The following is a 26599-nucleotide window of genomic DNA, read 5'->3' as shown; positions in this document are numbered from 1 at the left end:
CGGAGGATTGTCTGCTTCAGTGATTCCCACCCTCCGTAATGCAACAGAAGCGTCTTCTGGGAGGTTTTTTTTTTTTCAACTTATGAGAAAATGTCGTGTATTCGGTGGTGTGTGTCACCTTGGGCTCCCCCTTGATCTTACTTCGTGGCCTGGATCTTGGCTTCCTTCAACGGGGAGTTGATCAAAAGTTGGCCTTGAGTACTGTCAAGGGTCAGGTTTCGGCTTTAGCAATTTTCTTCCAAAGGCTGTTGGCTGCCCGTTCCCTGGTGCGTAACTTCTTCCAGGGGGTGCCACACTTGGTTCTTCTGATGTGACCTCCGTCACCAACTGGGAACTTGATTTTGTGCAGTCGGTTCTTCAAGACCCTCCTTTTGCGATTATCGAGGGTATCCCCTGCCTACCTTTATTACGGAAGGTGGCCTTCTTGGTTGCTGTCACCCTGCACGCTGGGTGTCGGCGCTGGCGACATTGTCCTGTTGTTCTCCCTATATGTTGGTTCGTGGGGCCAGGTGGTACTTCGTCCGGATCCATCCTTCCCTCTGAAGATGGTTTCTAGTGTTCACTTGCATGAGGACATTGTATTGCCATCTTGTGTCCTAAGCCCCCTCATCCTATGGAATGTGGGCTGCACACTCTGGTTCAGGCACTCGAGGGGTACTTGGCGACTACTGAGTCTTCCCGTAAGTCAGGTTCGCTCTCTGTGCTCACGGATGGCCCAAGAACAGGGCTGCCTGCATCTGCTGCGGCTGTTTTCAGGTGGATCGGGCAGTCAGTGGTCCAGGCTTCTTCAATTATGGGTCAGATCCTACCTTTCCCTGTTTCGGCGCTTTCTACTCAGGCGCCTAGGGCTTCCTGGGCTTTTCGCCATATAGGCATCTGTGCTTCAGGTTGCAAGCCAACTACCTGGTCGTTTGTTCACACCTTTACCACGTTTTATAAGGTGGATGTGCTGGCATCTGGAGATGCCTGATGAAAAGTCAAAAAAGTTGCGCAAATCAGTAAGTAGAAGCAGCACTAGAGAAATATATGTAAATTAAGTGAAGGTGGATAGTAATGCGCTTCAATAGTAAACCAACAATATTAATGTGTAAAACAATCAAATCTTGTAGGTGCAAAAATAGTGCACAAAATTGGAGGACTTCAGAATCATGTGTAAACAAAATACAGTTCATCAATTAAAGTCCATAATCAAACGTGCAAAAAATATGTTCAGTGGTGAGTCCACATTTAAATGGTGACTGTGTTCAAATTCCAACGTAGTGAATGGCCTCTTACCATGTGTTAGACAAAACAGAGCCTCCAAATAAACTTGACAATGTGATAATAAAATAACGCCCAGTGATAAAGATGGACTCTTACCAGAGATGATGGAGGTAAAAACTTCAAGCAAAGTAGGTAGATGATCCCGTGTTAGCAGGACTGAAGAGGTGGAGCACTCTCCTTGAGTATCCTCCAGATCACATCCACCCACAGCATCCAGAAAAATACTTGGTGCGGCTCAAGATGAAATGGCCCAAAGATGCATTCCCAAAAGAAAGAAAGGGACTAATAGTGCATTATCCTTTAAAACCAAATTTAATAAAGGCAAATACACTTACAGCAATCCAAGTTAAAAAGATGCAACAAGCTGAAGAACGTCACGGCTGTCTGCAGAACGGTATAGTGACAAAATGACAGCGCGACCAGCTCCTTCCGACGCGTTTCCACACAAGGGGTCGTCTACTGGGACTGGAGCATAAAAGCGCGCTGTCAACCTCCATGTTTAAATAGCCGCATGTAATGTGCAAATCTGGTCCAGCTGCGGGGTTCCGGTGTTCCGTGAAAAAACCATACCCGTGAGAAAACCATACCATCGTCACTTCCGGTGCACCTACGGAGGGTATGGATTTCTCACGGTAGTTACACTTGCCGCGATTACATTAAAACAGCTCCTCTGCAACATAAATCATCTCCGCTCCTTCCCCTCTCACTTCCCTGCTCTCAGCTAATAAATATAAAAGCGCATCACGGAGCCGAGATCTCCGTCATTTAAATTCCATACACCCGTCGCCGCTTTTATATTTACTAGCCGACATCAGGGTGGTGACAGGGATAGCAGAGGAGATGATTGATGTTGCAGCCAAACTGTTTTTATGTAACTGCCGCAAGTATAACATTACACACAATACTGTGATTATTTCATTCCCTCCGAGCATGCGCACTCCTGAACTTCACAGCTGTTCAATGGTGTTTTCGGGGCTCTGAGCATGCGCACTGTTACACTGCTCAGCTGTTTCGGACAGGAAGTGACGAGGGTATGGAAATCTAACGAGGTATGGAATTCTAACGTTACACCGGAAGTCTGATGACATCACTTCCGGTTTCATGAACCGGATGTACTCATTCCACTTCCGGTTTAGCGATCCAGGATATCAACACTGACTTTAACCCAGGAAGGGAAACGTCAGCAAATTGTTGAACACCCCTAGTGTCTGCAAGATGTTAAATATGCAAACCTCTAGGGCGCAAAAATGTTCAGCCACACTTGCCACATCAAGAATATCCCGGTGTAAAAAAAAGGGGGGGGGCAAACTTCAATTATGAATATGCTTATTATCAAAAGAATTGCCAAATATATAAATTTAAAGGGCTGAACGTGGCTTCCTGTACCATGAACCGGAAGTGCTCATACTCCTCCATGAACCGGAAGTGCTCACACTACTTCCTGTGCCATGAACAGGAAGTGCTCATACTCCTCCATGAAACGGAAGTGCTCACAGTACTTTCTGTGCCATGAACAGGAAGTGCTCATACTCCTCCATGAACCGGAAGTGCTCACACTACTTCCGGTTTAGCGATCAAAGCTGTCAGCAGGAAAAATGACATGAGCAGGATATTAGGAAACCTCAAATGCCCGCAAGATATTAAAATAAAAAAGCATTTATGGCTGGAAATACCCAGTCACATCAGTCCCATTATAGCGATCTGATGTAAAGGGGATATATATACGTTTGTGGAACAAATGTCACACAAATCAAAAAATGATATGTAGATAGCCAGACCGGAAGTGGACATATTGTATCAGGCATGTATACATTTAAAAAAATATTAAACATATGTATAAATTATACATATAAAGTGTATCATATTAAAAATACACATAAAACATATTATATAAAATATATACACCATATATTAAAATATTTAAAATGAGAAAATTTGTAAATAGGAAAAGAGGAAGAAATAGTGAAGGAATTAGAGGAAAGAGGTCTGTTTAACCCTCTAAAACGGAATTAACTGATTATTAATGTGGGCATTTATATCCCATTCAACATTCATACCATGAGGCTGGTAGCATTTCAGTTTGTGGATCCAAAAGGTTTCTCTTCTTGAAATGCTACGCTTCATGTCACTACCTCTTCAGTGGGGGGAATAGCTCTCAATGGCAATAACTTCCAATTGGGAATAGTTTCTCCTATGGCATCTGTCATGGTGTAATGACACACTGTGCTTAGGGAAATCTGTTTTGATATTATTCAGGTGTTCCCCTATTCTTATGCTGGATGTTTTTATTGTTCTGCCCACATATTGTAAGCCGCAACTACAGGTAAGGAGGTAAACCACCCCTTTGGTATGGCATGTAATGCAGCTCTTTATATTATACTTCCGTTTCGTGACTGTTGAACTGAAGGTTTTGGTTCTGATGGTATTCGTTTCTCGACACACCCGGCATCTTTTACAAGGAAAGAAACTCTTTAGGTCATCAAACATTTTTGGGATTACAGGTTTTTCTATAGGATTTGGCGCTATCCAGTCCTTAAGATTCCTGGTCCTTTTGTAGATGATTTGGGGCTTATCTGGAAGGGTAGGACGTGACAAAAGCATACTCGAACTTGGAAAAGATGCCTCTGTCTTGTTTCACTTTGGGAACAATTAGATCCCTTTGTTGTAGAGAACTTGTTGTTTGGATCTCTTCCTCCAAAGATTTCTTATCAAAACCCTTTTCAAGAAATCTCTCCTTCAAAACCTCACTTTGTTTCCAAAAGACCTCAGTGTCAGTACAGTTGCGTCAAATGTGTCTGAATTGGCTCTTGGGGACAGAGGAAATCCACCTGGGATGACGACAACTGTCCGTCGAGATGAAACCGTTTTTATCTGTCGGCTTGAAATAAGTGGCCGTACAAAAACTAGACCCTCTTCTCTAGATAGTCACATCAAGAAAATTAATGGACTCCTTGCTGAATTCATATGTAAGGCGTATCCCCCAGTCATTACAGTTCAGCCTTTCCATAAAACGGTGTAAAGAGTCCACATCCCCTTTCCATACTATCAACACGTCATCTATGCATCTTCTCCTTATTTGCAAAGATATTACGGTCTTCCCACAAGGCCGTAAACAAGTTTGCGAGGCTAGGGGCGAATTTCGCGCCCATAGCTACTCCGGTTTTTTGCAAATAGAAGTTGCCACCATAATAAAAATAATTGTGTTCCATTCCGAACCTAAGAAGCTCAAGGATGAAACACTTTTGTTGTAAGGGAAGGTCATGACTTTGGTCTAAAAAGATATCGACAGCTTCGTAACCCATATGGTGAGGTATGATAGTATAAAGGGAAGAGACATCAGCCGTCGCTAGTAACAGCTCACCTTCCACTTCCAACTGTGTCAGATCTCGTATACATTGGGAAGTGTCCTTTAAAAACGCAGGTGTGTCTTGAACTAGCGGTTGGAGGAAAAAATCCACATACTTGCCGATTCTGGACGTAATGGAATCAATTCCGCTTACGATCGGTCTTCCAGGGGGCTTGACCAGGCTCTTATGAATTTTCGGCAAGTAGTAGATCGTAGGTATTCTGGGGGCCAACTATACCAAATATTGTTTTTCTTTTATATCCAGAATGCCTTCCTCATGTCCCTTATTAATTAGACGTTCAAGTTTCTTTTTTTAGGCGGACGTCGGATCTTTTGGGAAAGTTTGGTATGTCTTTGTATCCGAGAGAAGATTTTCCATCTCCTCGAGGTAATCTTCTTTTTTTGATAAAAACTACACCTCCTCCTTTGTCGGCGGGTCGTATATCTAAATCCTTCCGCTGGCAAAGTGACTTAACCCCACGCATAAGGTCTTGTTGAGGTTGAAAATGAAATTCCGCTTCTTCCAAGTCTTTAAGAACAAGATCTCTAAAGACAGTGATGTTACTACTCTTCACACATCTGGAGATGCCTCCTTTTGGCCGTAAGGTTTTTTGCTGGCTGCTTTTCGGAGGGCTTTTGGCCTTCCTTGAGGGTGTTTACTGTTTGTTTCAGGTGGGCCTCATCTTTTGTTCTGATGAGTCCTCTGTTGCCTGGTCGACTATGTTTAGCCTTGGGGACTTGTTCTTTTCTGCTTTTCCCACCCCTCATTTTATGGCACTGCTTTGGGACGTCCCTACTGATATGAATCAGAGAGAACTGCCTCGGTCAATGAACGATGGAGAAAACTGGGTTTTTGACTTGGCGTAATATCCTTTTCTCAAGTTCTTTGACGGACGCAGTACCCGCCCCTCTATTTTGAGTTGGATTGGTGTTACTTTCTGACACTGCTTTGATACAAAATTGACATCCTTTGCAGGAAGAGAGAGGGTGTACCCTCTGGGACTGCCCATAGGCGTAGCCAGAACTGTTTTTCTGTCTAGTGTCCTACTCCTGTGGGGGGCAGTATAACCCTACTGAGATTCGGAGAGAACTGCGTTCTTCAATGAACTTAAGAGAAAAGGATTTTACAGTAAGCCAAAAATCCAGTTTTTTTCCCAGCCAGCCAATTTTTTTCTGTGACATATTAACGCCTGTCTCCAGGCAAAATCAATCCTTACTGCCCATTCACAAAATCCAACACCCTTTTTTACTTCCCTGTATCCGCCATTTTGTAACCCTCCTTGGCATCTCTGGTAGTAAGGACTGGTCATTCAGTGCTGCAATCTGTTTCATTGTTGCCTAAAATTTTCAGGACTCCACCAGGTGCCTATTTATGCAGCTAATGGGAATAATCCACGTGCGACCAGCGTGCAACGTCGACACCTAGCCCCTCGGCGCCAGCGCCTCCTGGCCCTTTAAGGGTTCTCAGATCCTGGGAGGCAGGGCATGGTTTATGATCATGTGACCGCCATGATCGTAAAGTTCCCGATCGCATTTTCCGTTAGCCGATGAGAACTGTGCTAGCGTGCAGGGGCGCGTGCTGTCGGCACAGCTGTGTTTGCAATGTGGTATGCAAATATTCAGCTGCACAACTCCAAGGCCCACCTGCTGATTTGTCAAGAGGTTAGTGAAGGATCTTCCAACATCATAGAGAAAGCAGAATCATACTTGGCCTGTCACAACGTGTTTAGTAGCTTTTTGTAACAAAAAAAAAAAAACTTGTAGGTGTAGTTAAAGGGAGCTTTTTTTTTTTTTTTTTTACCGCCACCACCCTCCTCCCACCAATTCATAGTTTAAATAAATTTAAGGTGGTTTTAAGGGCTTAAGGTTTTTTTGAACCTTAATGCATTCTAATCATCCCACTCCCCTCCTCCGAAATACTTACCTAGCTCCTCTTTAAATCCAGCTCTGTGCCCGAGAGCAGCATCACTGCTCTCTCTCCTCCCATGACTAAGAGGTAGCAGCTGGAGCTATTGTCAATCAAATCCTGTAAGCGAGGGGGGGCAAGTCTATGGACACACAGAACCTGGCTTGGGAACGAGCCAGCACATCTTCCCCCAAGCGCTTGCTATGGGGGCAGCCACAAAAGAGGACGACCCAAGAGCACCAGTGGGGGATCCCAGCAGGGGATGTTCAGGGCAGCTCTGTGCAATACCATTGCACAGAGCAGGTGAGTATAATATGTATGTTTATTAAAAAATAATATTTTTATTAACGATTTAAAAAACACTAGCAACATTTTCTTTGTCTCCATTAAGGAGGTTTCTTCTCATTTCCTGTCCTAATGACATGGTTTCAGAGGTACAGGAAGTTATGGGGTACATATCTAATGGAGTCATCCACAGTAACTATATCACATTTATATAGTAGAGCACAGAGTTGTGGCACAATTTATTGTCCTGGTGTCATCAGGACCGGAAATGAGGCAAGGTTTCTCCAATGAGGATAATGAGAACAATAAAACCGAAGACTGTTTTCCACTGTATTGAAAATGGAAAAAAAAAAAAGTTTTTAAGGATTTGTGTTTAATGTAATCTGATTTGATGCTTTGTCCTGCAGGGTGCAAGCATGTGAAAGGCATCCTTCTCTTTGGTCCTCCTGGTTGTGGTAAGACCCTCATGGCTCGACAAATTGGTAAAATGCTAAACGCCCGTGAGCCTAAAATTGTCAACGGCCCGGAAATTCTAAACAAGTACGTTGGGGAATCTGAAGCTAACATTCGCAAGCTGTTTGCTGACGCCGAAGAGGAACAACGGAGGGTGAGTCACATTCTCATTGGCCAATGCTAGTTAAAATTAAATAGTCCAAAAATGAACTTCTCTTATTTGCTCCTTTGATCTCTTAAAGTAAACTGCCATAAATAAAAACAAATTTGCCCCTGGAGAGTTTTTTCTATAATTTGAATGAATGCATGCACAGCTGCCATCCTCATCAGGTTTCCAAGTTCAGCTATTTTGATTGGCTGCAGTGACGTCTCTCCCCAACAAGCTTGGCGCTTTGTAGGTTGAGCAGGCCCTAGCTTATGTGCCTTGAACACTTCGAAAGCAAGACCTTCCTTCCACAATTTATGACTCCATTCGTGTCCAGTTAGGTGTTTTAGGTGTGTACCACCCCCACCCCACCACCACACACCATTCACTGTTTGTTCCAACACCAGCTCTTTACCATGAAATAAACAATCCCATCAGGCAAAGGGGATGGCCCTCATAATGGGCACAGCAGGGGTGAAGACTCGGGAACTCAGTATATTAGAGCTCTGACCAGTAGGGTTCTCAAGAGTTTGAAGAAACTGCTAGGTGGTTTACCTCTTCAGTACTAAAAACTGGGAAATGGTCTGATGTTGTCTATTACATCCACTTCCATCCCTAAATCAAGCAAGAAAGAGAAAAATGGCCCAGATGGGACTTTAATTGAAGTGGATGCACGAGTCGCTGATGCATAAAAGTAGATTTTAAGGAGTAAAAAACATGTAAGAAAAAACATGCATTGACCAACAGATGGAGTACAAAATATGGCATGGCAAGATTTCAACAGCAATATTGATATAAAAAATCATATAACATGGAGTGAGCAGGATACACACAAAATTGTCTTAAATATAATGTACAACATAGTAGAAAACTCCCAGTTTCGTGGGTCTGTAGCCCACTCATCAGGAGTATATACAGGTAAACCTGTCAAAGGAATAAAATACTTGTATGTAATGTCAAAAACCAATAGATGTTAGGGATAAATCAGCAAGTATGGATTTTCATCAATTGTATGACCCAAGTGGGGAAACCATACTTACATGGAGTCATATTTCACCAGTGGTTGCTTTCACCAGTGAAATTTCTACCTCTTCGGTACTCCTCTTCCAAACACTGAAATATCCATTTAAAATAGACTGACCATTTAAGCAGGATACAAACTATATATATATATATATATATATATATATATATATATATATAATTTATATCGCCTATATCTAGAGGTGAAGCTTGGTAACCTTATCCTTGGCTATGAAAAAATTAATGATTGCACCATACGTCGTCAAAAGAAAAAATACATTGTTCCTTATATTCTCTTTTTGCCTACAGCTTGGTTCCAACAGTGGGCTGCACATTATCATCCTTGATGAAGTAGATGCCATATGTAAGCAGAGAGGCAGCATGGCGGGCAGCACTGGCGTCCATGACACTGTGGTCAACCAGCTGCTGTCTAAGATAGATGGTGTGGAGCAACTTAATAACATCCTAGTTATAGGTAAGACTTTAGCTGGTAGAAGGTGGCTTCTCTCTCACTGCTGCAGTATTTTTACTGTCCGCCTTCCTCTGTGTGTCCTGTACAGGTATGACCAACAGGCCAGACCTGATAGATGAGGCTCTTCTGCGACCTGGAAGGCTGGAGGTCAAAATGGAGATTGGTGAGTGTGACTTATTTTTTATTAAGGACTGCAACACTCCTCTGTTCATCCCTTTACATGTCTGTGTATCTGGGCTTCTCAAGGCTTGCCTGATGAGAAAGGTCGTCTCCAGATCCTCCACATCCACACTGCTCGCATGAGAGAACACAAACTACTAGCTAGTGATGTGGATATTCCCGAGTTGGCCACGGAGACCAAAAACTTCAGTGGAGCTGAGCTGGAGGGACTGGTGAGGGCAGCACAATCCACAGCCATGAACCGACATATCAAGGTGAGACTCTCTGGCTTGTTTAAAGACCTGTGTATTTAGCCATATCTACTAATCAAATGCAGCTCTTGTTCCATCAATAATGAAAGTAGTTATTTGAGGGGTTGCCTAAGTGCGTACAAACTGGGTTCAGAATACCCCTGCCAGCTGCCTGTTCCGAGTTATGTGGTCTGTGATTTAAGCAGTAGCTGCTTTATACAGAGCCTTCTCATGAAAATATTTACTTTGACAATGTGTACCTTTGATAGCCACAAAGCCCTACCCTAAATGACCTCCAAATCCTGGTCTGACTGTGTTTGGGGTCAACATCTTGATCTTGTAGCTTAGCCACACACACAGCCCATCCCTATGACTGAGAGAAGTGCATCAGAAGCCAATTAAAGCTCTCATTGGATGGGGGAAATGATGGTCTTATGCTTTGCTAGCTGGGCTTAGCCATAAACTCAAGCCCTTACTAAGCAAAGATCAGAGGGAAGCACAAAAGGGGTTTTCATAAAAGGTAATTGGTGTAATCTTTGGGTGCCTCCTATTAATTAGGCCTTAACTGGCTAGTTAGTCACTCTCTGTACTGGTAAAGACATTTCATATCCAAATGGCTTCTGCTTTTATCTATATCATGACCAGATAAATGAGAACCCTCATAGACATATAAGCTGAATCATAGCTTCAACAAAAAGTAGATTCTAATCGCATTAAGTGCAGGAACACAATGGGGGAGATTTACTAAAACTGGAATCTGGTGCAGTTGTGCATGGTAGCCAATCATCTTCTAACTTCAGCTTTTTCAATTAGGCTTTGACCTAAAAAAAAAAAAAAAAAATGGAAGCTGATTGGTCTCAATGCAGAGCTACACCAGATTTTGCACACTCCAGTTTTAGGAAATCTCCACCACTGAGACCGCATTCAAAGTTTAAATCCTGGGTTCACCTTTAGGAACGTGTTACATTTTCCAGAGCCCCTTCCATGTAACAGTGTGGGGGTGGGTTCTTCCCTGGAGCCGCTGTCACATTTAAAATCAGTTTGGCTTTGCAGGGCTCAACCCACACAGCTGCCTCATTCTTTCACAGAGATCTCTAAATTAATATACTACAAGGTCCATCTGCATCCATGGCAGATGGACTTGTTCTCAATTTATTAGGAGTGTGGTAATTGACACACTTGTAATCCATTGACACTTCCTGCTGCTCTAACAAAAAAACCATACAGAGGTATGGGCAGAGAGCTGTAGAAAGAGTCTGCAGGAGCCAGACATTGCACCAACGATCCACTGATTGCAGATGAAATGCTTTGCAGGCACCAGTACAAAAAAATGCATATTTTTTCCTGCAAAATATGTAACTTTTTATTGTGCTGCATGATGCCTGAAAACTCAGTGCTATAGATGAGTCCTAGAAAGTGATGAGTGGGTTTACTGCCTTTAATTGAATTTGGTGGTGTCAGTTTACATTACAGTAAGCCCAAGCCTGTTTATTCGGCACATAACTAATCCCAATTTGGGGGAATATAGATATGGAGACATGAATCCGGCACAGACCTAATTACTGTTTAGGAGAGCAAAGCCGAAAATCTATCTTTCACATAATTACATAATTCCCTGACATTAAACATATTGGTCTGGTCCCTGGGACACCCAAGTCTATGAATCTTCATGTGAGAGAGGTGCATTTGGTCAAAAAGTGTATTTTATATAATATATATATATATATATATATATATATATATATATATATATATATATATCACACACTTGTGTGATTTATAAAAGTAAGGTTGATTGAATGCTGCCATTTAGAAAGGGCTTTCAGAATGGAAAGGTTTGGTGATAGCTGCTCCAGTCTCTTGCAAACTCATATTCTTCCTAATACTGTATTTCAACACCTGACAATATCAAAACACCATCCGGAATGTGTAAACGCTCGTTTGACCTTAATAGCTGGCAAAAGGGGTCTTTCTGTGTCTCCTCTCATTTAGATATTAACCATGGCCTGTTTTAATCTCTCGTCTACAGAATGGGAATATAGATCAGTTATATGCAGCACATTGCAAGAATTGTAGATCCTAACCTGCTCCTGTTCTGTCAGTATCATAGTAGGCCTATGTAGGCATAGTAGGTTCTAGTGTTGGAAATATGAAGTATTGTACCCCTAGCATTCCTTTATACATGTATGTCCTTCACCAAAGCTGAATCTGTTAGCACAGTATGCTTTTGTTTACTTGCTTTCATTTGATATTGCTATGTACACGCTTTTATTCTATTATTCACTTTTGAATTACATTATTACGAATGTAACTAAGGGTACGTGTAGACAGGCTTTCAAAATTGTGAGGTCATTTGAATTGTGCATTGCTTAATGTTTAGATTCCAACACCACACTCCATCTTTGTCAAAAGTTCTTCACAGGCTGATGTCAGCAGGAAACCACAAATACCCATTAACTTTATCCTTCAGGTGGTTTTATGTAATGAAATGCACCTAAAGTAGGGAGTTGGAACCCTTGAATATCACCTTCATTAAAGATATGCCTTCTCTTTTTAGGCCACCACCAAAGTTGAGGTTGACATGGAGAAGGCAGAACGTCTGCAAATAACAAGGGGAGACTTCTTAACATCTCTGGAGAATGATATAAAGCCTGTAAGTAGTTGTTTTCCCTTTACCGCAGATAATGGGCCTTCACTATGATCGCCATTACAAGTTAATTGAATCCATGTTTATTGGATTGATGTGCCATACTGCTCCTGTTATGTCAGGTTACACACTGTTTGTTACATCTCACCTTTTATTTTTTTGTTAGGCCTTTGGAACTAACCAAGAGGACTATGAAAGCTACATCATGAATGGCATCATTAAGTGGGGAGACCCGGTCACCCGTGTCTTGGAGGATGGGGAACTGCTTGTCCAGCAGACAAAGAACAGTGACCGCACACCCCTTGTCAGTGTCCTTCTTGAAGGTAAGTATATTGAAATCTGTTTAGAGGTGCAGTGTATGATCCTGTATGGAAAGGTCAGTCAATGTTATTCTGCTGACTCCTGTTTGTCCCTTGACAGGTCCGCCACATAGTGGCAAAACAGCATTAGCTGCCAAGATCTCTGAGGAATCAAACTTTCCATTCATCAAGATCTGCTCACCAGAGAAGATGATTGGATTCTCTGAGACCGCTAAGTGCCAAGCTATTAAAAAGGTACTCTACCTCTTCTCCTGGCTCATGACTTTAAGTCATGAATAATAACCAGTGAAAAGGTGGAAAAATGGGTTTACCATAGCAGCCAATCAGATGTTTGTTTTTGTTTGCTGTCCCACATTAGGAAAATGTAGTGGGAGTCTGGTTTCCTTGGGCAACAAGTCTGTGTTTCTTTTACCTGTCTGTTATTTTTGCTTTTCCATCTCACAGCTATATAATTAAGTCCTACAGAGAACAGCAAGTTACATTTTGGGGTTCCTCAAATGTGGCTGCAACTCAGTTGAATGATCACCAATGAAATGATACTTACATTTTAAGGGGAACATTGAAGTACAAATACATTTCAAATATGTAAAGGCATTTTTTTTTTAAATTAAAATGACCGGTTATACTCACACACTTGTGTGAGTACGTCCTTCAGTATGTGGCAGATGGGCAGGCTAAATCTTGAGCTGGGCTATGTGTCCTTTGACGCACACAGCACGGCTCAGTCCCACCCCATGCTCTTTGCTCACAGCGGCAGGAGTTAATGGCTTCCGCTACTCCTAGACAAGCTTGTGAGTGCAGCGAGGGGGGAGGGGGAGAAGAGCCCAGCAAATGGCAAAACATTTTTTATACTAATGCAGGGAATGCATTAAGGTAAAAAAATAATGTACCTTTTAGAACCGCTTTAATATCATAAAACTGGTGTTTATTCACCATCTCAGACCATTTTTTTTGTACTATATCAATATGTATTCAAAGTGAACAAAGCTTTACCTTATTTCTGAACACTCACTTTGAAAAGAGAATCACCTCCACTCCTTTAGTAACTCATCCCCTAGTTGGGAGGCACTAGTTGGACACCACTGCTAAAGTCTTGTGACTCAGGTTGCTCATTTAAAGTGGTTCTAAAGGCTGAAGGTTTTTTTTACCTTCATGCATTCCCCTAATACTTGCTTGATTGAGATCCAGCGATGTGCATGAGACTAGCTGCTCTCCCTCCTGATTGGCCAAGAGCCATTGGCTTCTGCTGCTGTCAATCACAGCCAGTGAGGTGGGAGGGGTGGGCGGGGTCTGGGAGCAAGCACACACAAGTTCCTCTGAGAAGAGAAGGAACCAGGAGCGCCTGGTGAAGGGAGGGGGGGGGGGGGGGGGGAATGAGTAGAGGAGGATTGGGGCTGCTCAGTGCAAACCCTATATGACATGTTTATTATTTTTTTAAACCTAAAAAAATATCTTTAATGTCGATGATCCTTATTCCTTCACTTCCCTATTATCCATGCTATTCTTTGTGTTTTGATATTTTCCTCCTAGATATTTGATGATGCTTACAAGTCTCAACTGAGCTGCATTGTTGTAGATGACATAGAGAGGCTGCTAGGTGAGCCTTTTTGTACTTTCTTTTTTATAAAGGCTACATTAGGGAAAGCTTTGGAATTATAATTTCTGTTCCTTTATTGTAGATTATGTGCCGATTGGTCCCCGTTTCTCCAATCTGGTGCTGCAGGCTCTGCTTGTGCTCCTGAAGAAAGCCCCTCCTCATGTACGAGTATACGTTTAAGAATTATTACCTTGTAATATTGTCATGGTTTCAGTTCGAGCCACAGCCAAGCTAACCATCTTCTTGCCTTCAGGGTCGTAAACTACTGATAATTGGCACCACCAGCCGAAAGGAAGTTCTTCAAGAGATGGAGATGTTGGATGCTTTCAGTACAACCATCCATGTTCCAAATATCAGAACAGGAGAGCAGCTTATGGAAGCTCTGGAGGTCAGTATATCATCAGGTGCAGTCTGCTATATGTTAAACACAGCTGGGCAGATTTGTAGAAGGCAGAGGTTGCCAGCCTGTCAGGATATTTAGAGGAATGAAACAAAAAATTCAGCAGTGGTGGTAGGCTAGGCAGCCATACCACACAGTGTCATGCATTGGCCATAATGTAGGTGGCCTGGCCTCATGGTGTCATTGGTGGTTAGGTTGCTGCGTGGCCCGTAACCATGACCGTAAATAAAATCCTCAAGCAGTGAACTATATAATGTGCATATAAGGTGAAAAATTGAGTCCATCAAATAAAATCCAATATAAATAATCCCCAGTAATCTTCCACCTCAGTGATCGTGTTATCAGACCCACCACTAATTACAGTGGCCTCTCACCTCACTCGCCGGCCCAAGAGTCACCCAGGGTCTAAAGCAGCTATCTCCTTGCTGGGGTAGAGAGATGATGATCACAAGAGGGAGTATGATGAAGATTCCAGACTCCAGTTAAACTCAGTCAGGGGCACATATTGAAGAGATAAGGAACAAAATCTAATGCTCTCCGTTTACTCAAAGAAAGACAATTTTTGTTCAGAGATACACTTGCAGTAGTAGGCCCCCTATACGCGTTACGTCAGCGCGTTTAAGCTATGACTTCCTCGGTAGGGGTCATAGCTTAAATGCGCTGACGTAACGCATAAAGGGGTGGAGCCTGCGTGCACTGGGGGGTGTCAGCCTGGCCACCCGGATCGCCACACTGGGGGGTGTCAGGCCGGTGTCCGCCGGGTTGCCCGCATCGCCACTTTGGGGGGTGTCCGCCGGGCCACCCGCATCGCCACACTGGGGGGGTGTCAGGCCGGTGTCCGCCGGGCCGCCCGCATCGCTGCATTGATGGGTGTCAGGCCGGTGTCTGCATCTCCGTGTGAAGAACTTCTTAGAAGGCAGCTGCAGCGGCAGGAAGAAGGTCAGTGCCTGAGGAGTCTCGTTTTGTGTGCTGGATAGGAGGGGGATTGGATGGGGCAGCTGAATAGAGATGAATTGAACTTTCCATATTTATTCCTCATGCTGTCGCTGAATGCTTGTTACCTCTCAGCGGCTGCAGGAGGAATATAGAAAGTTCAATTCATCTATATGCAGCTGCCCCATCCCCCTCCTATACAACTTCCTTTGCTGGCCCCCCTCAGTGCTCTTTAGCCCCCCCCCTCAGTGCTATTAACCCCCCCCTCAGTGCTCTTTAGCCTGCTCAGTGCTCTTTAGCCCCCCCCCCCAGTGTTCTTTAGCTCCCCCATGCTCTTAGCCCCCCCCCCCCAGTGCTCTTCAGCTCCCTACAGTGCTTTTCATCTCCCCCCCCCCATGCTCTTTGGCTCCCCCAGTGCTCTCCACCCCTCTGTGCTCCCTGGCTCCCCCCTCAGTTATTTCCAGTTCCCCCCAGACAGTGCTCTCCAGTCCCCCCCCCCCTCCCCCTGTGCTCTCCATCCCCCAGGTTTTCCCTGCTTCCACCCCCCTGCGCCTTCCAACCCCCCCTGCAATGCTTTCCAAACCCCCCCCTTAATTCTCTCCAGTCCCCCCCTCCATGCCATTCAGCTCCTCCAGTGCTCTCTGCTTCCCCCTGTGCTTTCCTGCCTCCCTAGTGCTCTTCTATCATGTCCGCAGTTCTTGACTTTCTCTTGTATCATGTCCGCAGTCTCTGACCATCTCTTGTATCATGTCCGCAGTCTCTTACCATTTCTTCTACTATGTCCGCAACCCCTGACCATCTCCTCTACCATGTCTGCAGCCTTTGACCACCTCCTGTATCATGTCCACAGCCCCACACTTTTTTTCCCAGGACTTGACCCCTGAGTATAGAAAAGAGTAAGCGCCGCATCTGTGCCATCCATACCAGTCCACCTGCACCTCCATCATGACTGTGGCTTGGGCCTAAAGAGTAAGCGCCGCATTTTGTGCATCTGACTGTGCCATCCATACCAGTCCGGGTGCACCTCCATCATGACTGCCTAAACTGAAGCTTTTTCCCCCAAGCAGGAGCGGCCATTAATCCTCTTTCTCCAAATACAGTATATTGGTCAAATTACAAGTTAACTTTATGGGGGTAACACAGTTTCAGCTAAAGTTAGTGTGTTCACAGGGTAGCAATGCCAGGGAAATTCAGCTTTAAAATGTATGGCTTCATGATGTAAAGTATGAGAGGTGGCTGGAGAAAGATCAGGACCCGGGACGTGCTAAATGTACAGTGTGTGTCGTAAAACGTTTGACATTTCGAACATGGGAGAGGCAGCGCTGTGTAGCCACGCTAAAGGTGCGAAGCACCAGTCTGCAGCTGCGTGCTCGACAGCTTCCAATCCGATCGCTGGCTTTTTCACCTGTGCGCCTGAAGTGACACCGGCTCCCAGCTGCGGCAGCGGTGCTGCCATCTCATCCACTGTAAAACAAGGGACCATTTTGTGTCACGCTGTATCCAGAAACGAAACCCTAACTGCAGAAGTACTGTACACTACAAAGATTGTCATTTATTTTAGTAAAAATATGCTGGGTGTGACATGGATTTTCGTCTTATTTAACATGTATACATAGACATTTCATGAAACTTTAGGTCATGAATATTTACGTGAAGTCATGGGAAAAGTCATGGAATTTTATTGGTAAAAATGTGTATGAACCCTGAATTGGTGGTTGGTCCGATAACACAATCACTGGGGATTATTTTTATTGGACTTTATTTGATGGACTAATTTCTTTTTTTAACCCGATATGCACATTATATAATTCACTGCTTGAGGATTTTATTTACAGTGATTTATGCACTATTAGATTTGTTTCTGGCGCAAGACTGTTTAATTATATTCAGTACTACATTGTGAGATGTGAACACAGTTGGTGTATGCTGCCGGATACTTAATCACTTTCAATTATTACACAATTTTTCTTAAATAGTTTGTATTATATATTTTTTTAATAGATGTATAAATATTTTTGATTATATGCACTTTGAACCATTGTTGCTCTGGTAGCTTTTTACTGATATTAGTGATATGATAACAGCTGAATCATTATTGCTCATTATGAAGTCTAAATGATAATCAGAACTGCCTTTTGCATAGAGCATCATTGTGTGCAGTAATCTTCTGAGCCCAGGCTACAAGATAATGCCACCCCAGGGGGTGGGTCTAGACAGCCTGGGCTCAGGGGGTGAGTCTAGACAGCCTGGGCTCAGAGGAAGTTGGATGAATAAATGCTGACTGACATTCAACCCAAAAGACAGAGTCCATCTAGTGGAGAGAAAGAAATGCTGCCGGACAATTCTGTATGTTTCCTTAGGCCTCTTGCACACTGCAGCTTGAAAAAGCTCACTACAGCTTCTTCTTATAATATATATATATATATTATATAAAATACAGCCCATTAATTGTAATGTGCCTATGCACACAGGCACGTAAATGAGCGCTGTGTATTCTTCAGTAAAAAAATAGAAAAATCTGCTTTTTTGGTCAGTAATTTACATCTCATGCGCACGACTGTACATTTACATATCGTGCAGAACAAGAACGCTAGAATAAGTGCGAACACATATATGCGAAAACGCACGCAAATACTTACACCAAAAAAGTGTCTAAAAAAGTAGATGCTTAAACAGTGGTATCATGTGCAAGAGGCCTAATACTACTCACTTTTTCTTCATTTCATTAGCTGGTGTTTTACAGTTATCTTTTGTTTATTTCAGCTCCTGAGTAGCTTCAAGGACAATGAACGCTCCATCATCGCACAAAATGTAAAGGGAAAAATAGTTTTCATTGGAGTCAAGAAGCTGCTAATGTTAATTGAGATGTCCTTGCAGGTAAGGATACACAGGGAGGGTTGGGCAGGAGGTAGGAAGCAGCACAATGGTCCCATCGAAGCAGTTACAATTTCCATTGTCCAGTATAGAAAATGAGAAACTGCCACCTAGTGGCCAATGTTTTTAGAGCAAATGTAGAGTATTTCTAATATATCTCTTCAATAATATCTGTTCTTCTTAGATGGACCCAGAGTATCGTGTTAGCAAATTTCTTACCCTCTTAAAAGAAGAAGCTTCGTAAGTATGCATGATGGAGATACAGTGCATTGTGAAATAATAACTTTAATCTGTGTCAGAATGTGTGTGCTCTTTCCCTCAGGACAGGGGAGGAGGAGGCTGGCCTTCAGAGAGCATAGTATACACAGCTTTCTCACTTAAGCATGGTCACAGTGTTGTGGAGAGTGTTGAAGTGAAGCATTTTTTTTTTTTGTTTAACATTCACACAGTTGTTTGCTGAGTAGACCGTAGTGGAAAATCAGAGGTTTTGCATGTTTTATTTAGATCTCTACAAGAAGCAGAGTGCCAGAGCTGCAAAGTAGGAGACAAACAGCGCACGCCGACCTCGGATAATAACGTTTTATTATAACACACAATACACCACTTAGTAATTGCACTCACATTTATCCTCTCAAAAGACAGGCACATCTGCAATAGTCTTCTCCTCCTCTCCCTCCCGGATGGCCTACGGTCTGTCCTGCAGCCTACTATAAGCTCGGAACACCCCACCAGCCTGCTGTTCCCTCCGCTTCCTTCTCCTGTCTCCCCGCCGAGTGTGTGCGTGCAGACCGCAGTGCGCCTGCGCACCAGTCCGCCGACTGTCGCAGCTGCACTTACGTTCCTACGCCTTGGCCGAGGCTATGCTCAGTAGTACACGGATCTATAAAGGGGTTTAGAGGGATACAGCTCCGCAGTGTGGTTGCTATGACTACGCCTTTTGGAGGCGGTGCCTCCTTCAGGTTCTGTCCTTCCTCCCATACTTCCTCTCTATATATACACATTCCCGCCCCAATTACCATCTATACATTTAAAGTGCCAGACACGGAGGTGATACAACCCATTGTGGAGGGGAGGAGCAAGGGACTTATAAGCAACATTATAACCACATTATACAGTATGATGCCAAAATTGACCATTAATACTGCCTACACATTATTAGTACATGAGGAGGACATAGACCTTGTGGGAATAACAGAAACTTGGTTCGACCCCTCACATGACTGGCTGGCCAATATCCAAGGGTATTCGGTGTACCGGAAGGACAGAGAAGGAAAAAGAGGGGGAGGGGTATGTCTCTATGTCAAGAATAATGTAAGGGTGATATTACAGAAGGGATGAGTATGGAGTTAGAATCAGTGTGGGTAGAACTCCACAGGGAATAAGAAAAGAGAAAAGTAATTGTGGGGGATTTGCTATTGGCCACCCAACCAAAGGGAGGAGGTAGAGCTGGAATTTATATCACTGTTGGGTAAAGTGGCAAAACTGGGATCAGTCATCATATTGGGGGACTTCAATTATCCCGACATTGACTGGGAAGAGGGGATTACACACTCACAGAAGGCCCGTCTATTCATGGAAACCTTACAGGACAACTACATGCCTCAGTTGGTGGATTCGCCTACTAGAGAAAATGCAGTCCTGGATCTATTGATCACTAATGACCCAGACCTAATCTCGGTAGGTAGGAGTCCAGGACAACCTGGGCCCTAGCGATCACAGGATGATCACATTTAGCGTAAATAACAATATAACAAGGCAAGTGGGGAACTTAAGAACCCTAAACTTCAGAAGGGCAAACTTTCCCAAATTGTGCTCCATGATGGAAAGGGTAAACTGGGACCAAACCCGAGGAACACTGACCACGGTGGAAAAATGGGATTGCTTTAGGAACATATTAAACAAATGCATCTCGCAGTGCATTCCTATGGGAAATAAATTTAGAAGAGACAAAGCCAAACCTGGCTGGCTAAACCATAATGTTAAAAAACGTATTAAGGGGAAAAAAATGGCACAGTATCGGCTTTGAATATATACAAAAACTCCTGGCGCTGTGGTGCCGGTAATCAGAAGGCAGGGATGGAACAGTAAGGACGGACAATGCCCAAAGAAGTCCACCATTAGTTACATGTCCGTGTCCGGGCTGCAGCCTACCCAAACCCAGATCCCAACTGAGAAGAAATGTAGCGACAAAAACGGGTATATTGGCGCTCCCGGACAAGATGGCACAACAACAAAGTGGATGCTGCTCAGAATCTTGAAGCATTAAAACATATTTATTAAAAGTGGGTTAAAATATGCTCCTTGACAGAAAAAAGCCGGTGGTATGCCCAGGGTGCAACAGACAGCAGTCAGATGATAAACAGTCAAAAATACCTCAGAACAAGGAGGACCCAGGAGCGGGGGGACAACGACTATCCACCTGTGGAGCCTAGATGGTGTGGCGCTTGAAAGTGGAATGTCAGCCTCGATCAACCCGGGGAGCCTCACTGCTGGTATGCCTCCGAACTGGGTGATGTCTGAGATGTTGAGAGGAGGGGGGGGGGGAGTGGAGTACTCAACCCCCACAGACAGCTCCGGTACCGGATGGTACACACCCGAGGCGGCGGTGGCCGCTGCTCCTCGGACCCGACTACGGTGGCGCCGGATGATGACGTCACAGGGCGCCTGTCGAGGACGTGCGCACCGAGGGCTGCTTCACAGATGTAACACTACGGCCGCCGGACTGGTGCAGAGGCAGCGCACCGGCGGCTATACTTGTCAACTAGCGGAGCTAATGCAGGTAGCCACGGATGGAGGGGGATAACATGTTTCGGGCCAAGCCCTTCTTCAGATCTCCCCTGGCTGGCTAAACCATGTTAAATGTTTAAATGTTAAAAAACGTATTAAGGGGAAAAAAATGGCACAGTATCGGCTTTCAAGCAATACAAGGAGGCAAATAAAAAAAGTAAATACGAAATCAAAATGGCTAAAATCAACTTTGAGAGAGAAATAGTGGAGGATAGTAAAAAGAACCCAAAGAAATTCTTTAAATATATTAACAGCAAAAATACTAGGGCAAAGCATATTGCACACATAATTAACGATGATGGGAGGATGGTTACAGAGGACACTGTAAAGGCAACAGTGCTGAATGCTTTTTTCTCGTCAGTCTTTACTCAGGAAAAAGAGTGGTACCATGACTGTATGGTTAGTAGTAATACACAGGACTTACCACTATGGCTAACAGAGGGTGAAAGGCTGGATAAAATTAACACAAATAAATCACCAGGCCCGGATGGCATACATCCGAGAGTACTCAAAGAACTTGATACCGATATTCAAAAAAGGGCAGAGACATGTCCCAGGAAATTATAGGCCTGTCAGTCTGACATCGATAGTATGTAAACTTCTGGAGGGGATGATAAGGGACTATATCGTAGAGTTTGCTAAAGACAACAACATCAGCAGTAATCAGCACGGGTTTACAAATGGGCGTTCTTGTCAAACCAATCTCTTAACATTCTACGAGGAGGTGAGCTGTGAACTAGATAGGGGCAGACCAGTGGATGTGGTGTACCTGGATTTCGCTATGGCATTTGATACAGTTCCCCACAAGCACTTAATTTATAAAATAAGGTCTTCAGGCATTGACCGCAAAAGTCTGCTCTTGGATACGGAACTGGCTAAAAGGGCGTGTCCAAAGGGTGATAATAAATAGCGCATACTCAGACTGGTCTGAGGTGGTAAGTGGGGTCCCCCAAGGCTCAGTCCTGGGACCAACCTTGTTCAATTTATTCATAAACAGCATTGAAGACGGGATCAGTAGCTCTATATCAGTTTTTGCAGATGACACACAAAATTGGGCAGGGCAATAACTGCACAGCATGAAGCAGATATCCTACAGAATGACCTGGACAAAATAATGGAGTGGGCAACAACATGGCAAATGAGGTTTAATGTAGAGAAGTGTAAGGTTTTGCACTTGGGGACTAAAAACATAAAATCACAATACACTTTAGAGGGGGAACCTTTGGGGGAATCAAAAATGGAGAAAGATCTGGGAGTCCTGGTAGAGGATAGACTAAGCAATAGCATGCAATGCCAAGCGGCAGCTGCCAAAGCCGGCAGAATATTAGCATGCATAAAGAAAGGGATGTATTCCAGAGATAAAACTATAATCCTTAAACTTTATAAAACTCTGGTCCGACCACATCTGGAGTATTCTGTCCAGTTCTGGTCACCAGTCCTCAGGAGGGATGTGTTGGAGCTGGAGAGAGAGTCCAGAGAAGGGCAACTAAACTGATTAGGGGATTGGAGGACCTTAATTATGAAGAGCGTCTGCAATTGCTTGATTTATTCTCCCTGGAGAAGAGACGCCTGAGAGGGGACATGATAGCAATTTATAAATATCTCAATGGTGATCTCAGCATAGAAAAAAAGCTATTCAGTCGAAAGGATTGCATGAAGACTAGAGGGCATACAATGCGATTAGAGGAGAAGCGTTTTGACCTCAGGCAACGCGGAGGGGGTTCTTTACTGTTAGGGCTACAAGATTGTGGAATTCTCTACCACAAGAGGTGGTTTATGCGGGAAGTATGGTGGCTTTCAAAAGACTCTTAGATGTACATCTCAAGAATCAGAACATTCAGGGGTACGAGAGATGATTACGGCCACATACACCTACACAGGTTGAACTAGATGGACTATTGTCTTTATTCAACCTCACCTACTATGTAACTATGTGACCATAGACTAAAAATAAATTAAAATTAAAATTCAGATTAAAATTTAAATTTACCTAACCTCATATACCAATTTGCATTTAATGTATACTTTATATTGTATGATATCATAATAATTAAATTTCATAAACCAGGACAACAACAAAAAAAAAGGGGGGGGGGGACTATAACATTTTTTAAAAATAAAAAGTAACAAAATGTGTGTGTGTATATGTATGTATGTATCTATGTATGTGTGTATATTTTATATATATTTATATATATATATATATATATATATATATATATATATATATATATATATATATATATATAAACATATATATATATATATATAAACATACATATATAAAAGGTATTGTTACCTAAAAAATATATATATTTTCAGTATAACCATAATTGTGATACAATATATTTAAAATATTTTTAAAATATCTACACTACAGTACCAAGGTATAAATGTATCATGAAAGGGGTTTTTTGAAAGAAGTTTACTACAGATAGACCGGTCAAATGATCGTACTGACCTCCAGTTCCTCGTTCAGCCCCCCAGGGGACATAGAGCCGAGCGAGAATATCCAGAAGGTCTCTTGCCTACACAGTCTGGAGAACCTTTCCCCCTCAGGAAGGGGCATGGGTATGGCTTCAATGCCAAATAACTCTAGGCCTTTGGTGCAACCAACCATGCACTTTACAAAAGTGCCTGGGTATACTATGCTTATCCTTCTTCTGCTCTATATAGCGACAGTGTTCTCCAAATCTGGTGCGCATGGCCCGGACTGTCCTCCCTATATAGAGCAGAGCACAGGGACACCTCAGGCCGTATACCACAAACTGTGTACTGCAACTAATAAATTGTTGAATCTTGAAGGATCAACCTTCTTTAAAGGTAAAACTGCTTTTCCCATGTTCCATAAAAGAACAGGCCAAACACCTGCTCTGCTTACACCCGTATGACCCCACCATGTTTAGAAACATAGGGATATTTACAACTTTATCTGTTTGTTTTTTTATTTTAATTTTACTGGGTGCTACCATACTCTTAATATTGTTAACACGTCTAAACACAATCTTAGGTTTCTTGGGGAGCACTCGGCTAAGGCCCGAGTCTTGCCCCAAGATTGGCCAATGCTTTTGAATAGCCCTCTTAATAGCCCAATGTTGATCGTTATACTTAGTGATAAAAAGTATACATTAAATGCAAATTAGTATATGAGGTTAGGTGAATTTTAATTTTAATCTGAATTTTAATTTCAATTTTTTTTTTTTTTTTAGTCTATGGTCAATTTACGATAATAATGTGTAGGCAGTATTAATGGTCAATTTTGGCATCCTACTGTATAATGTGGTTATAATGTTGCTTATAAGTCCCTTGCTCCTCCCCTCCACAATGGGATGCATCACCTCCGTGTCTGGCCCTTTAAATTTATAGGTGGTAATTGGGGCAGGAGTGTGTGTGTATATATAGGGAGGAAGTATGGGAGGAAGGGTGGGACCTGAAGGAGGCTCCACCTCCAAAACGCGTAGTCATAGGAACCACACTGCCGAGCTGTATCCCTCTAAACCCCTTCATAGATCCGTGTACTACCGAGCATAGCCTCGGCCGAGGTTTAGGCACATAAGTGCAGCTGTGACAGTCGGCGGACCGGCACGCAGGCGCACTGCGGTCTGCACACACACACTCGGCGGGGAGACAGGAGAAGGTAGCGGAGGGAACAGCAGGCTGGTGCGGTGTTCCGAGCTGATAGTAGGCTGCAGAACAGACCGTAGGCCATCCAGGAGGGAGAGGAGGAGAAGGCTATTGCAGATGTGCCTGTCTTTGAGAGGATAAATGTGAGTGCAATTACTAAGTGGTGTATTGTGTGTTATAATAAAACGTTATTATCCGAGGTCGGCGTGCGCTGTTTGTCTCCTTTGCAGCTGTGTTTCTCATTGAATCTGTCACCCAGTGGAATACAGGAGGAGCTGCAACGACCAGGAAGTGTCATATATACACACCGCAGCAAGCAGGGACTGTATTGAGGATCAGCGCCCATATTCTGGTGATTTTTTCACATATGTGTGGATTGTTTGTTTTTTTTGTCTGTTAAGAAGCAGAGTGCCCCCTGCCTGGGAACGGCTGTAGAATCTCAAACCTCCTATGCTTAGTTCTCTAAATTCAAGGGTGAGTATAGCGCATGCTGGTTCCAGGGTCATGGAGCTGAATGCAGCAAGTCACAATACCTGCATGGTACCATGCTGGAATCAAGACACAGCTCATTTCAGAGGTCTACAGAAATATAGAGGGATTTTACTGCCCTCTACTCAGTCAGCACCAGAGTACATAATACACAAAGCTTCCTGCTCACTTTTTCCACTTGCGGTTTTGGTTTATCTTATTTGTATGGATGGTAAGAGTGACCCGCAGTGAATTGTTGTAATGCCTTCCCTTCTCTATTTTCTTCAGAGACACTGGGGTTTATTTCCTAAAGCTAGAGAGGGCAAAATTAGTCAAACTTCTGCAGAGAAACCAATCAGCTTCCAGCATTTATTGCTAAAGCCTAATTAAACAAGTTGCGGTTAGAAGCTGATTGGTTTCTCTGCAGAATGGTGACTAATTTTTCCCTCTCTAGCTTTAGTAAATCCCATTGCCACCATTCTCTTTGTAGGGCAAAGGGCCATTCACCCCTACTCTCACCTTACTGCATTGCAGCTGTAGCTAAATTAAACAGTATCTGCAACCATGGGGAACACTGATGTTACTCCCTCAGTCATGTGACAGTGCTCAGGCCTACTGATTGGCTGCTAGACTGTGAACACTGACACAGGGGAGGAGGTCACATGCTCCCCCATACACAGATGTGCCCGGTGTTGTCACTGGCTGAAATGGCAGAAGGAGTGGAAAGGGAACGCTGGCAAGTCAAGTATAAGTGGGTTGATTGGGGGGAGAAACTGCCACGTTGCTCTGCCATGGGTAAGGTGACATTCTTTCTTTAAAGGAAATTTGTAGTGAGAAAATGATGGAGTCTGACTTTGCAGTCAAACCAAAAATCAGTATACAACAAATGTGTGGCAACTGACAGCACTTTTGATCTGCTGATTCGGTTAGTGACTTCAGATTATTAAAGCCATTGGATCAGTATGACACCCAGTTCCCTGGCTTTAATAAAGTCACTAACCTGATCAGAAGTGCTGTCAGTCGCACCCCATGTGATGTGGGGGTCAGCAGTGGCAGTATTCGTAGAGACCTCTCTACTCACAGTTGTTTTTCATTTTTCTAGAGAACCATCCCGCAATGACTACGCTTAACTGGACATCTCATTGTTGTGGGCAGGGGCACTAGAGGACGTCTCCTTCAGAACCAGTAACATTCCACCCCTTACCGTCTGTTCCTGGGAAGGTTGGATTCTTGAAGCACACCACAGGTCCCCTTAGTACTGTATCACACAGGACATGCATGTTATCTGACAACGATTTGTCAAAATGTTACACCACCTCAGCTATGTACATCCATTCTGCTCCTAAGTTATATGAATGCACAAGGCGGCCATGTTGTACCAGCCTCTTGTCAGAGCTCTCCATGGTATGTACTGTGTATTCTTTAGTGTAATATGGTGGGACAGATGGACAAGGTGGCCTTTGGTGGTAAAGTTATTTTGTACCATTCTCATATTTTAACTGAAGATTCTGTACTTTAATCAGGTCATTTATAGGCACAGAACAGGCCATGCTACAGCAGCCATATTGGAACGTGTGTTCATTAACCTGTTCATGCTCCATATGACTGTCCAAAAGTCACTGCGGTGGCATAACTCTGATTTTTAA

At 43.4% G+C, this 26599-nt stretch overlaps 1 protein-coding gene across 1 annotated transcript in view; it reads left to right on the top strand.

Moving 5' to 3' along the window:
- Nucleotides 1–26599, top strand: part of NSF (N-ethylmaleimide sensitive factor, vesicle fusing ATPase) — a 166997-nt gene extending 140398 nt beyond the window's left edge. The window contains exons 9-21 of the mRNA XM_082271580.1: nucleotides 7208–7407; nucleotides 8731–8896; nucleotides 8982–9056; nucleotides 9140–9327; nucleotides 11861–11956; nucleotides 12117–12273; nucleotides 12371–12504; nucleotides 13801–13867; nucleotides 13950–14029; nucleotides 14121–14255; nucleotides 17964–18077; nucleotides 18259–18314; nucleotides 26056–26599. Coding sequence (XP_082127706.1) covers nucleotides 7208–7407; nucleotides 8731–8896; nucleotides 8982–9056; nucleotides 9140–9327; nucleotides 11861–11956; nucleotides 12117–12273; nucleotides 12371–12504; nucleotides 13801–13867; nucleotides 13950–14029; nucleotides 14121–14255; nucleotides 17964–18077; nucleotides 18259–18314; nucleotides 26056–26083 — 1496 coding nt within the window. The 3' untranslated portion in view covers nucleotides 26084–26599. The remainder of the gene's footprint in view (nucleotides 1–7207; nucleotides 7408–8730; nucleotides 8897–8981; nucleotides 9057–9139; nucleotides 9328–11860; nucleotides 11957–12116; nucleotides 12274–12370; nucleotides 12505–13800; nucleotides 13868–13949; nucleotides 14030–14120; nucleotides 14256–17963; nucleotides 18078–18258; nucleotides 18315–26055) is intronic.

The sequence above is a fragment of the Pelophylax lessonae genome (assembly GCF_965119305.1).
Source record: "Pelophylax lessonae genome assembly, chromosome: 11".
Taxonomy (NCBI): domain Eukaryota; kingdom Metazoa; phylum Chordata; class Amphibia; order Anura; family Ranidae; genus Pelophylax; species Pelophylax lessonae.
This window is presented reverse-complemented; position numbering and strand designations above follow the sequence as displayed.